The 13200-nt window shown below is 63.9% G+C and overlaps 1 protein-coding gene across 10 annotated transcripts in view; it reads left to right on the forward strand.

Annotated features, from left to right (window-relative positions):
* The window catches only part of MYRF (myelin regulatory factor), a 32889-nt gene that overhangs the window by 7025 nt on the left and 12664 nt on the right, over positions 1–13200 (forward strand). For 8 of the 10 annotated variants that reach the window (XM_037060556.1, XM_037060560.1, XM_037060557.1 and 5 more), the window contains exons 2-8: positions 5143–5230; positions 5433–5696; positions 7793–7854; positions 8718–8997; positions 9966–10216; positions 10311–10434; positions 12107–12302. In XM_037060556.1, the coding sequence (XP_036916451.1) occupies positions 5143–5230; positions 5433–5696; positions 7793–7854; positions 8718–8997; positions 9966–10216; positions 10311–10434; positions 12107–12302 (1265 nt within the window). Of the gene's footprint in view, positions 1–5142; positions 5231–5432; positions 5697–7792; positions 7855–8014; positions 8118–8717; positions 8998–9965; positions 10217–10310; positions 10435–12106; positions 12303–13200 lie in introns of those variants that run through there. The other 2 variants (XM_037060565.1, XM_037060566.1) reach the window with 2 other exon arrangements.

Genomic DNA, 13200 nt, shown 5'->3' on the forward strand with positions numbered 1-13200 from the left:
GGCGGGTCTGTGCAGGCAGAACACGGGCGTCTTCTGCATTTTTAGCAAAAAGTTGAAAGGGAGGAAAGACGCCTATGGCTCAGATTTAAGCACCCGATGGCCAAGGCTCAAGAGCCACGTCCTCGTCATTCAGCCCTTGGCTAACGGGGTTCGTGGCAGAGATGCAAGGGGAGGCTTACAAAGCCCAGGGTCTGACACTGAGGCATTTTAAGTGAGAAGACTGGGCACGAGTGGAAGCCTGAAGCAGGGGCAGCTAGCAGTTACCATTTAATCGCAGACCCTGTTACTGGAGCTGGAAGGTCCAAGCCAAAGGAGGTGAGAGACCCCTGTGCCCTGTCCCGTGTGAACTAGTCGGGCTTGTTGATGAGCTCAGTTGATGCTGGGAGCCGCAGCAGGGGGCCCCTGTGACGGGGTGATTGAGGAGGGACCGCTGGGGTGGGCAGTCACCGAAGGCTGATCCCGGGGGATGGCTGGAGCCGAGGCCTGGAGGCTGGAATAACAGCGGGGTCATGCCTCCGAGGGGATCGGGAGCAGGTGCGAGGCCCCTTCGGGCCCCCACAGTGAGGTGGAGAGGTGTGGGGGCAGGGGGGCAGCTGGGCAGGAGAGGGGATGGGGTCCCAGGGGAGATGAGACCGGAGTAGTTCCCGCAGACTGAAGAACGGCCCCCTGGGTGTGAGGCGCTCTCCCACCATCTCACCGAAGTGCGGGCACCCCTGCTCCACTGACGGACCAGGAAGCCAGGCCCGGGGAGAGCAGCTCAGTTGCTGAGGGTCACACAGCGATGGAGGGTGGAGGTGGTGCTACTGCATTCGCAGCCAGGCCTCTCTGACCCCAGGGGTCCCTCAGGGCATGGTGGGGGTGCCAAGGTGGGCCATTCCCTGACCACTGCCACCCTGTGCCCCTCCCACTGCTTGGAGCCAGGATGCCCGTCAGATTCCAATACCTGGGGTAGACACTCAGTGTAGCACGGGGACAGGTGTGGGCCTTGTGCCCTGCCAGCCCCAGGTTTGAATCAGCCAGGCCAGGTCAGCATTCTCAGGCCCTGGCCTGCCCTGCCTGCAGCCACGTGGTTGACGGGATTTCCGCCATGTTTGGTGCATGAATTGACAAGTGCCCCATTGACGGGCAGGGGGGAGGGTGTGGGCAGGGCACAAGCCACCCACTGTGCCGGGCCCCCACCCTCCCCCGTCCCCCAGGACAATGGCCGAGACTCAGCCAGTGGCCACAGCTGGTGGGGAGGGAGTGAGCATGAGCACGAGGAGGGGGAAAAGGAGGGTCCAGGGTGGATGACCACCTGGGCCCCCACCCGCCCTCATCCTGCACCTGGCTCATGTCCCCTCGGTTCCCTTCTGCCCAGCTGAGTGGCCTTAAAGGAAGGAAGAGAGAGGAGGGGAGGGTCTTGCTTCCCGCAGCCCCAATCCGATGGGAAGGGGCAATGCCTGGATCCTGTTAAAGGCAGGTAATAAAGCACCTCATTAATGAGAGGCAGCTGGGGTGCACAGCTCAGCGGGGCAGGGACAGTGCCTGGAGGGGCCTCCTCCGTGGGTGGCCCTGGGCCATAGCACGGCCCGGGAGAGGTCCCCGGACCCAAGCAGGCCCGGTTCTGGTGCCCCGCTTGCCACTCCGCTCATTCAGTCCAGGAGCGTTTACTGAGTGCCTTCCGCAGTCTCGGGTGCTGAGGTCGCAGAGAGACAGGGCAGGGCAGGGCTCCGCCCAGCTCCCACATCTGCCAGCCATGGCCAGGCGTTGACCCTCTGAGCCCGCCTCCTCATGTGTAAAATGGAGGACGAGAACACCGCTTACCCCACCGGGTTGTTCTGCGAGTTAAGTACGAGTCCTATAAAGCACGTGTGGTGGCGTCAGGCACAGAACGACCACTCAGGGAGTGGGAGCGGGGGGCAGTGGTCAGGCTCTCCACCCGCCTGTGAGCTCCGTGCCGGGCAGGAGGGCAGAGAGCCTGCTGAGGAAGCGGGCAGGAGGCCACCACTCAGGGTAACAGGACAGTCAGAGACGGCCTCTTGGAGGAACTTACAGTTAAGCCGAAACCTAAGGAACACCTAGGAATGAGCTCTGTGCGGCAGGGCCCTGGAAAGGTCCTGATGTTCCGGGCAGGGCGGGGCGGGGTGGGGATGTTTGTCCCGGGACTGAATGAGGCAGGGGCTGGATTGTGGAGAGTTACAGGAAGGAGGACTGGGGCAGGAGAGGAGGCTGAGGGGGCAGGCAGGGGGCTGACCTCGCCAGGCCTGGGGCCCCGGAGGGCTCAGTCATCCCAAGCCACTGGGAGCCGTGGAAGGGTCTGGGGAGGGGGAGGGCAGGGACGCTGGTCTGTGACCTGGTGGTACCACGTGCTGGTGCGGGGCCTCGGGCTGCCCCCCACCTCCCAGGGAGGTCTGGAACATCAGCAGGAGGTGCGTTTCCTGCTGACAGGTACCTGTTGTTGGCGCAAGGATGTTCCAGGGCCCTCTTGGGAGCCGTGGGGGAAGGGGGCCCCCAAGAGTATGCCCAGGGGCCCTGCCTTCCTCCTGGGTTCCTGGGGGCTCTGCCCCAGCCTCAGGAATCCCTGGGCTCCCACAAGCCCAGACCCCCACCCCATCCTCCTGGAATGTTTGGTTAGAAATCTGTAGTGTGGCTCCCAGGGCAGGCTGGGGGCCTTTGCCTGGTGGCTGAGCCCTGTAGGATGGCCTCAAGGGCTCCCAGAGAAGGAGGAGGTACTGGGTCAGTGTCCTTCAGGAGGCCCACCCCAAACCTCCAACTCCTCACCCACCCCTTAGCCCACCCCCATCCTGCCCCAGTGGCTCCCTCCTCCCGCCTCAGTCACCCGGCCCCTGGCACGGGAGGGTCTGTCCTCCCCCCAACCACATCTGGTTCTCGTTAGGGTCTCCCAGGATGCCTCCGCCTGAGGCCCCCCTGTCCTGGGGGAGGTGGGCAGGAGGATTAGGGGTGATTAGGAACACTCCTGGCCAGGGGAGGAGGAGGGAAAGAGGGCCCTGGCCTGTTATAAATAGCAGCACCATGACTCCGTCACCCCATCATTCACTGTGGATTCCAAGTTCAGTCTCTAAAACCTGCAGCTTCAGCAGCCGGTTGGGCCACTCCTCCAGCACCCCTCCCCCCATCTCCTGCGTCGGTCCTTCCTCAGGAGCCCCCAGCCCCTGGGCCGGCCCAGCATGGCCTGGAGGTCTCTGTGGCCTCATCTTCCCCCTTGTAGTCAGGCCCCTGCCCCTGGGTTTGACTTTTCCTTGCTGAGTTGACTCGGGCAAAAGACTTGACCTCCAAGAACCAGGGGGTGATGCTCGTAACAACAAGTCTCCAGGGGCCATTGGGAGGTAAACCCATAAAGCACATAAAGTGGGCCTGGCAGTTCAGAAAGAGATGTCACTGTCACCATCCTAGTCCCCATTGTCATTGTCACATAGCACATGAGGAGCCTGTGGGATCCCTCGCATCTAATGAGGTCCTGTGATTATTTATGTACTTGGCTCCAAAAGTGCCTGGCACATAGTAGGTGCTCAGTAAATGGGACCTGTGGTCAACAGGGATGGGGGTCAGGAGGTAGACAGGAGTTTTAGGGCCTCAGCATGCAGACTGTCTAGACCTGGCTTGAGAAGTTCCCCTTGCCCAGGCCACATGGGGCCCTGGATGGCCATTGGCCGTGCTTAGTGGGTGTCTCTTGTTCCTGGCTGGGTGAGCCAGGGGCGGGGGCTGCAGGAGGGCCTGTCCCAGGCAGCGCGTGACTCCTAGGAGGGCTTAGCCCTCATTAATCACCTAAGCGGGGCTCAGCATTCTTGAGATGCCGGCCAGAGCCAGGGAGGGGCCTGGGCGGGGGGCTCCTGGGGACCCCAGGGCTCTGAGGGCTGGGCAGTGAGGTCAGCCACTCCGTTTGCTGAGCGCCCACTCTGTGCCAGGCACCTTACACACCTTCACTTGCTTCGTACTCAAAATGAGCCTGCAAATTATTCCTTGTTTATATCCCCATTTACTCACGAGAAGACTGAGGCTCAGAGAGGGTAGTGACCTGCCCAGTGCCACGCAGCGGGTAGTAGGTGAGCCAGGATTTGTTCCTGGACCTGTCTGAGCTCTTCCCAGAGCTCGCCAGGGGAGGGGCAGACCCCAGACTCAGACCCCAGGGGCCTGGGGGAGGGTGCCTTCTGCCTCAGTGGGGCTGGCTGGTCCAGGTCAGCAGTGTGGGTGGGGCCGTCCTCCGTTATCGGGGTTGACGCATCTCCCACGTCAGCCCCCTTATCACCCCGCCCTGCAGCTCCCCCCGCAAGGTGACCCTGGGAGGGGAAAGGCCAGCGCCTCCCTGCCGCCTCCCTGCTGATGCCCAAGAGCACTGGGCCGCCTTTTCTGTGAGTCCCTCCCTTCCGTGGGGCTGGGGCCAATGAAGAGGGCCCAGGAGAGGGTGGGCGGAGGAGCAGAGCCCAGGCCACCATCATTTCTGTGCTCTGAAGCCAGGGCAAGCCCTTACCTCTTGGGGCTTCTCACCTCTGCAGGACGCCCAGCCCTGTTACGACCACATGCAGTGAGAGTGAACGGGCTGGGCACGCCTGGGCCTGGGCCCCACGCCCTCTCCGCCTGGGACCTGGGGTGCAGGAGGCTCCCCCAGCCCATGGCCTCCCCACCCAGGATGCGTTGTCCAACCCACCCAGGCCTTGTGCCCCTGGTGCTCACCAGCTGGGCCATCTGGGACTGACTACTGAACAGGGCAGGTCAGAGTCATTGAGGGTGGTGGGCATCCACTGGGCATTCGACCCAGTAAAGCGCCTCATATGCTCCTCACAGTGCCCCACAAGACAGGGGGACGCTCACCCATTTCACAGATGAGAGGAAGAGGCTTGCTCATGTGAGGAAGCTAGAATGGGGTATGGAGGGCAAGAAGTGGCTTGTCTGTCCCAAATCTGCGCTCTGGTCCCCTCCCCTCCCAAATCTCCAGGTGGCCCTATGGGCGGGGGAAGTCAATGCCTTCTTGTGGGGGAGTGTCAGGTGGTGGACGATGGATGGAGATGCAGATGGGGAGGAGCCCAGGGCACTGTTTTGGGAGGCCTTGCCTGGAGACAGCTGGAGGGGTGGCCCAGGGGCCACGGTGCCACCAGGAACTGCGACTCTCCCCTGCCCTGGCTCACACCTGTCCCTCTCCTGCAGGCCACGACATCAACGGTGCCCTGGAGCCCTCCAACATCGACACCAGCATCCTGGAGGAGTACATCAGCAAGGAGGATGCCTCCGACCTGTGAGTGGCCCCAGGACAGCCTCGCCCCACCCCCAGGCCCCAACTCCACCTGTCACCTGGGAGATGTGAGGGCCCCAGCTCTGAAAGCAGCTACTGGTCCTTTCCCAGCAACCGACCCCTATGCCTCGCTGCCTGCCCTTTGGGTGGGGGCCCAGGGAGGAGCTGGGGGCCTGGCCGGCGCTGAGCTTCCCCTTCTCCACAGCTGCTTCCCTGACATCGCTGCTCCAGCCGGCGCCGCCGCCTACGCCCACGGGCAGCCAGCGATCCCCAGCTCCAGCGGGGTCCACCACCTGAGCCCCCCCGGGGGTGGACCCTCCCCGGGGCGCCACGGCCCCCACCCACCCCCGAACTACAGCGCCCCACTCAACTGCAACAACAACAATGGCATGGGTGCCCCTCCTAAGCCCTTCCTGGGGGGCTCTGGGCCCCCCATCAAGGCAGAGCCCAAGGCTCCCTATGCCCCAGGGTGAGTGAGGGCAGGGACCTCGGTGGGCAGGTTAGACGCAGGGCCCAACAGCAGGTGCGGTGTGGGGCCAGTGACCCTGGGCCTGGGACGAGCTGGCCAAGGCCTGGCGGTGGTGACCGGGCTGCCCGGAGGGCAGGCGAGGTAGGGAGGGCAGGGGGCTTCTCGACTGTGATCCGAGGCAGGGGCAACGAGGAGGGCTGACTGACAGCAGTGTGGGGTGTGGACCGGGCGGGGTGGCCCTGGAAGCCTCCGCCGTCACCATGCACGGGACCACTGGCACACCTGTGCACGTCGATGGGCACACAAACCCCCTTCGTCGAGCCAGCTCCATCCACGTAGTCGTGCATGTAGCCACGCTTTACTGTGGTCACAGGGAGCTGGCCAAGGGTGCAGGTGTGGCACCTGGTGTTTTAGCCCCACACCCAAGCCAGCCTCCCAGGCCCTCCCCCTACATTAGAGGAGCCCACGCCAACAGCCTTCCTCTAGGGCTCACACTGGCTCTGCACAGGGGCCCGCAGGAATGTCCAGGTTTCCCAGCGGGGACAGGGGCCCTGTCTCTGAGTGGAAGGACAGTTGAGGGCTGGGGGCATGACACCGTGCACACAGCCTGGCTTCATCCATGGCCCCACTGCAGCCAGGCCCCTGGTATTGTGACCACCACCTCGGTCAGGGCCTCAGCCTCTTCTCTATGAAGGGAGCCCTGAATGCTTCTCCTGCAGGTGTTGTGGAAATAAAGGGCAGGGGTGCTGGGGCGCTGGGGGTTGGGGGCATAGCTGTTTCCTGGCTGACAGGGCTTGGGCAGTGGAGGCGAGTGGGGCTGTCAGGGGTGAGCAAGGCGGACATCTGCTTGAGGTCGAGAGGCCATCCCAAAGCCGCAGACCCCGAGGGGCAGGCTGGGGGAAGAGAACTAACTGTAGCAGTGCCTGCTGGGTGCCCCCTGCTGCACCCCACGCCTCTGAGTGAGCCCGTCCGCTGTCCCCAGAGGGAAGCTCTGCGGGTCCCCCAAGGGAGGGGTGTTCTGATGGCACACGGGTCACTGCGCAGAGAGGGGGAGGGCTCGTCCGCACCACACGGGGACTCTGTGGCCCGGACCTCTAGCCGCACCACCGCGGCCAGGCCCTGTTCTGTGTGGTAAACGAGACAGAGGCTTCTGTGGTGGGACCTGCGGCTTGACTGGGGGGTGGGGGGCAGTTATCAGTGAGAAGCTCCCCTCGGGCCTCCCAAGGGGTCAGGAGGGAGGAGCAGAGGCCCAGAGGACCTGGAGCATTTGATGGGAGGGATGGTCCGAGGGCGTGGAAGACACACTAGGGAAGCCCAAGGCCACTGTCAGGAGGTGCGGGGAGCAAATGGGAGATGGGGGACATGGAGCTGGAGAGGCCCGGTCAGCAGCATGGGTTCAGTCCCCGTCATGGGACACTTTCTCTGTCACCCTCCCACCGCCCATGGGGCTGGGTGCGGGCTTGTCTAGGGGAGCACCAGTTCTCTGGGACCAGCCCCAGGCTGTGTCCCCGGTGGCTGGCACAGCAGCGGGCTGTCTCCCCAGATGTGGGGGTCCCCGTGTGGCTCAACCGTCCCCGCACTGGACCTGTTCTGAGTTCCTTCGGGGCGTGTTGACCTCTCAGGTTCAATTTGTTCTTTTGCTTGAACCACTGATAAAACAAAACCTGCAAGAAAAAAATAAACCCAGGCCCAGCCGAGCTGGCTCCTGGCCCAGTCCACACCTGCCCCCGTGGACCCGCCCAGCCCCCTCGACCCCTGGTTTCCAGGAAGCGGGGGCTTCAGTGGGCACAGGAAGGGAGGGGCAGGCCTAGGCCCCTGGCCTGGGGAGAGAGCCTGTGCGTGTCTGCGCCATCATCAAGGGCACTGGTCACTGGCCCCCAAGTGCCCAGCAGGTTTGCAGGGATGTTGGGCCAAAGCTCAAGGCTGCCCCCAACAACTGCTGGGCACCCCAAGGTGACCGGGTACAGAGAAGGGCCCCAAGGGTGGAAGTGAGGAGACTTCGATGCCCCCAGCCTCGGGGGCTCTGGGCCCTGCCCTGCCAAGCAGCTGCCCGGCTGAAGGCAGGGTCTCAACAGCCCCTCCCTCCTCTCCTGCAGCACGCTGCCCGACTCTCCCCCAGACTCGGGCTCCGAGGCCTATTCCCCGCAGCAGGTGAATGGTGAGTCCAGTGGGCACCGCCCTCCCCCTCTGGGGTTTGGGCAAGTGGTTGGGGCGGCCTTATCAGGAAGGGAGGGAGCAAGGGAGGGAGGGGGCCAGTGGCTGCCCAACAGGCCCAGATTATCGCTGGTCAAATACTCCCTGGCGCTGGCTATTGTTTCCCCGTGGGCGGGTGGGGAGCCTGGCCCTGCCTCTGAGCAAGTGTCTCTGCCGGCGATGCCGCCCGCCTGCCCGCCTGCGCCATCATGGATGCGCCCTTCAGCGGTAAGTGGATGGCTGGGGAGGCCATGGCCGCGGCCTGGGCACAGGCCTCACCAGCTGCCAGGCCCCCCTCACCTTGCCGGGTGCTCAGGGGTGCCGCGGCCGCCAGGTGGCCAAGAGCAGAAGGATCCCGGGCAGCAGTCTCCCCACAGAACAGAGAGGGGTCAAGAGTTCTGTTTATCTTACCTAAAACATCTCTGGAATGCCTCCTGGGGAACAAAGGGAGCTGGGCCTCCCCTTTCAGGCCGGGGGGGCTGGCCCCTGGGGGCCTCAGTGAGGGGCTGCCAGGGGGAGGATGCTGCCACAGGACCTCACTGGGGGGTCTGGGTAGGCTCCTTCCTGAGGCCCAGGGAAAGATCAGCCCTACGAGGTGCTTTGGAGAATCTGGGGCTGTGGGACCTCCCCCAGGGAGCAGGAGCGGGCCAGGAGCTGGCAAAAATGGGATAAAAGGTTGTCCCACTCTCCTCCCACATTGGGTCGATGGGGGGCAGCCCCCAAGCCTGGCCCCAGAAGGGTGGGAACCGGGAGACCTTGCAGAGGCAGGCCAGGGGAGAGCTGGTGCCCAGGGCAGGTCTCTGATGCCCACCCCTTTCTCTCCCGCAGACCCCCACCTCCTGCGCACCATAACCCCCGAGACCCTGTGCCATGCCGGGGGGCCCTCCCGCCTGGAACACCTGCCCCCGCCTCCAGCCCACCTGCCAGGCCCCCCGCCGCACCCACCGCCCCCGCCTCACTACCCTGTCCTACAGCGGGACCTGTACATGAAGGCAGAGCCCCCAGTGCCCCCCTACGCGGCCATGGGGCAGGGGTTGGTGCCCACCGAGCTGCACCACACCCAGCAGTCCCATATGCTGCACCAGCTGCTGCAGCAACACGGAGCCGAGTAAGACTGGGCCGTGGTCCGGGCTGGGAAGGCCAGGTGGGCGGTCAGGGAGCAGCAGGCAGGACAGAGTGCAGGTGGGGTCAGGCACGAACCCAGGAAGGGCGGAAGGCGCTGACCCCAGGACAGAGGGTCAGCACACATGTTTGCAGGTGCCCAGCAAGGCTGGGGGTTTCCAGCCACAGCCGAGTGCTCGTGTGTGCCCTGTTTGGTGGCATGGCCGTTCCCATTGCCCATGTGGGTCAACTGGGCCTCCATCCGAGAGAGGAAATGATTGCCCAGGTCATGGAACTACGAAGGACAGAGTCAAGATTTGAACCTGGGCCGCGCTGTCATCAAACATTAGTGACTTCCCAGCTGTCTCATGGAGTCCTCGGGTTTCTGAGGGGGTGCTAGGGGTACCCCTAAGTTCTCAGGTCTGACTCCGGTCCGCAGAATTATCTTTTTATGTCGCACACGTGGAAATTTCATGAAAGATTTGGTTCCAGGAAAGATTCCACTGCCTGGACTCGTCAACCAGAAGGAGGAGGGGTGCTTTGCAGCCCCCCAAACCTTCAGCCCCTTTCCCAAGGAACTCTCCGTCTGCCTTCGCGGCCCAGGGCCTTCAGGGCTGGTTTCTAGCCGTGGGGGCAGCTCTCCCAAGAGCCTCCGCTGTGAGGGGACAAGCTGGGAGTGACAGCCCAGGGAAGGGGTTGTGAGCACCCCGCCTGCCAGGCCCATTGCCAGCCTTGATGGACTCACACCGATGAGTCAGGTGTGGCTCCTGCCCTCCTGGATTCCACAGCTTGGCGGGTCAATGAGTGACAGAAACAGTGATGGGGGAGCTCTCCGGACACAAAGCCTGGGGGCTTCCTGCAGGAGGTGTTCTTTGGGCTGGGCACATCCTGCAGAAACAGGGAGGGGGTTACTGCTCAGGGGAGGGTGGCTCGCGGGGAGCCAGCCCCCCATGGTGCACGCCTCTGTCCATCCAGGCTCCCCACACACGCCTCTAAGAAGAGGAAGCACTCCGAATCACCCCCCAACACCCTCAATGCCCAGATGCTGAATGGAATGATCAAACAGGAGCCTGGGACTGTGACAGCCCTGCCACCCCACCCCCCTCGAGCCCCGTCCCCACCCTGGCCTCCCCAGGGCCCGCTCTCGCCAGGCCCTGGCTCCTTGCCCCTCAGCATCGCCCGGGTGCAGACACCGCCTTGGCACCCGCCAGGTGCACCCTCGCCAGGTACACGGCTGGCCTGCTGGACCCTCCGGGGGCCGACCCTTCTCCAGGTTGGGGGGTGGGGCCCAGGGTCCACATAGGTGTTCCTTCCCTCCAGGTCTCCTGCAGGACAGTGACAGCCTCAGTGGCTCCTACCTGGACCCCAACTACCAGTCCATCAAGTGGCAGCCACATCAGCAGAACAAGTGGGCAACACTGTATGACGCAAACTACAAGGAGCTGTGAGTGACTGGGGCCACTCCCCACCCTCCTGGCCACCCCCCCCTCAGGGCCCCCCAGCCCTGGCGACAAGGTCCTAGAGCAGGGCCTGGGGACACACTGGGTGCCGGATGGCCTGTTTAACCGAGGAGCAGAGTGGCTCCGGGCAGAGCGTGGACCAGGGCTCAGGGTTTCTGACTCCTGGGCCTGCCCGAGGCCGCCTTAAGAAGGTGGCATCTGCCAGGGAGGGGCCAGCGGGGGCCAGGTCAGGGTGGGTAGGTGTTTTCTGGCTTCTCCTTCCCTGTTGCCTCCTGCCCTCCTCCTCCTGCATTCCAGGAAGGTAGCAGGAAGCTGAGTGTTAGCAAGGCCCTTCCAGCAGCCCCCTCCCTGGAGGAGGGGGCCCAGAGGGTGGGGGAGGGCTGGGTGGGAGGCTGCCTGGCATTCCTAGCCCTTCCTCAACACCCACCTGGTTTCGGTTTCCTGGCCCCGCCTGGGGCACTGTGGGACCACCCCCCTCACTCCTGCAGAAGGCCGGTGAGGGGGAGAGTGTGGTCCTTTTCAGCTCACCTGGGACATCACCAGGCCTACACAGGGCGGCTGCACTGGGGCCCTCTCGCAGCTGAAATCAGCCTCCTGGAGTTGGGCACCCCGGGCTCTGTGGGATTCTTAACGAGAAGCCCTCAGGGTGGGGGTGGGGATTCCAGCTGCCTCAGTGGCTGAAGGGCCCCTCAGGGCCTCACCAGGGTTGGGGAGAGGTCTTTGGGGGTCCAGCCTCTATGGCCTGGTGAGGACCCCCCACCACTCCTACCTCCTGGGCCAGCCCTGCCACCCCTGGCCCCAAGGCCAGGCAGCTGGCAGGTGAGGCCCCCGGTGTGGCCCGGGCACTTCCTGGGTGTTTCTCCAGTGCAGGCAGGTGGGTGGAGTCCCGGGAGGGAGAAGTGGTATAGGCCCTGGGCCTTCCTGTGGACGTTGGCCAGGCCCAGAGTCCTCTCCTCACAAGTTTGGAAGCTTTGTCCGTGCCCAGCTTCCTCTAGGCAGGCACCAGGCATGGGGCATCGACAGCACTGCTTGTGCCGGGGGACCTGGGTACCTGGGGGGGGGCAGGCCAAGCTATACAGGGGTACAGACTTGGATCAGTCTCCCAGCAACAGATGGGCAAACTGAGGCTGAGTCCAGCTGCCCAGAGCACCCCGTCCCCATCCGGGCATACGGAGGAGTCAGAATGAGGATGTTTGGGGGCTTGGGGGAGCCTATGGGCTGGGGCTGGGCCAGCTCAGAGCCAGCGCCTGGTTCCACCGTTTCCACGGCAACCAGCTGTCAGGCGAAGTGAGGCTCTGCAGACCATCCCCTCTAACCCCATCACCCATGGAGGGGGTGGGCTTCAGGCAGTGTTCTGGAAAGGAGCCAAGTGTGGTGAGGGGTCATCATGCCCCCTCCTCAGGACTTGCATCCCACCTGGTGGGCCTCAGGTGTGTTGCCCCATGTCCCCCGTCCCCAGGGCAGGGTGGTCAGTCCCAGGCATGTAGAGGAAAGAATAGTGACTGAGGAGATGGCTGACCTGAGCCCAAGTCCTCTGGCAACTCAGTTTCCATTTCTGAGAAGTGGGGGCAGCCCCGTGGTCAGGAGTTCAGGTCAGGGAACTGGCACATAGGCCCGGCCGGGGGCGCTCCAGTGTGTGCCCTCCCCTCCCCCCAGGCCCATGCTCACCTACCGTGTGGACGCCGACAAGGGCTTCAACTTTTCGGTGGGAGATGACGCCTTCGTGTGTCAGAAGAAGAACCACTTCCAGGTGACAGTGTACATCGGCATGCTGGGCGAGCCCAAGTACGTCAAGACGCCTGAAGGCCTCAAGCCCCTCGACTGCTTCTACCTGAAGCTGCATGGAGTGAAGGCAGGTTGGGGGCTTGGCAGGGAGGGGTGGCCGGGGCCCCGGAGCGCTCCAGGCAGGAACTCCTCGCGGCTGAGTGCCCCTGCCACCCAGCCTCCGTCTTTTCTCCTTGGGCTGCCCCTTAGCCGTGGGGCTCCGCGTGCCCTTCCCTGTGCTGACTCCAAGTCTGCACCCCCGCCCAGGCCCCCTTTCCTGACCTCTCCCTCAGCTTCACATCCTGAAATGAACTTCCTGCGAACTGCCCCTCCCCAGGGAGCAGGGCTCCAGGGCCCTGGTCACTCAGGCCGTAAATCCGGGGCCCACTTGCCCTCACTTCCATGCACCAGGCCCTGCTGACCCCTCTCCCCGGACAAGGCCACTCCTTCCCTTGTCTGAACGTCCACAGCAGCTTCCGCCCCACCCAAGACCCAGGTGGGCATGACACTCCCTGTTCTTCCACGGCCTCCCGTGCCCTCCTGGCAAAGCCCTGACTTCTGACCTTAGCCCACCAAGGCCTTCGGGGTCTGGCCCCACCATTGGCTGCGCCCTAGACTGCTGTGCCCATTCACAGCCCCTGCCTTCCCTCAGGGGCGTCCTTTTCCTGGGACATACTCGAAATGCCCATTCCATCCCTCCTCTCCTGGCTGACTGCTCCTTGACCTTCACTGTCCACGCTGCTGTAGTCCATGGGGACATCTGCCCTGAGGCCCATCCTGACTTAGAGGCCCCTATGACTCCTCCCTCCCCAGCACAACCTTAGTGGACCTTGATTTTGAGCCGGGGGGTGTGGCAGGATATGTCTCCTTCAGTGTCATGTGGAGAGGTGGAGGGGACAGGGGAGGGGGGTACTGGGAGGGAGTGGGTGTGGGTGGGTATTTGTGGAGGCCGTTTCGGGGCGTGTACTCAGGCTGGGGGAGTGTGG

The sequence above is a fragment of the Sturnira hondurensis genome, unplaced genomic scaffold (genome assembly GCF_014824575.4).
Source record: "Sturnira hondurensis isolate 20B ecotype Veracruz unplaced genomic scaffold, ASM1482457v3 Scaffold0011880, whole genome shotgun sequence".
NCBI classification, from domain to species: domain Eukaryota; kingdom Metazoa; phylum Chordata; class Mammalia; order Chiroptera; family Phyllostomidae; genus Sturnira; species Sturnira hondurensis.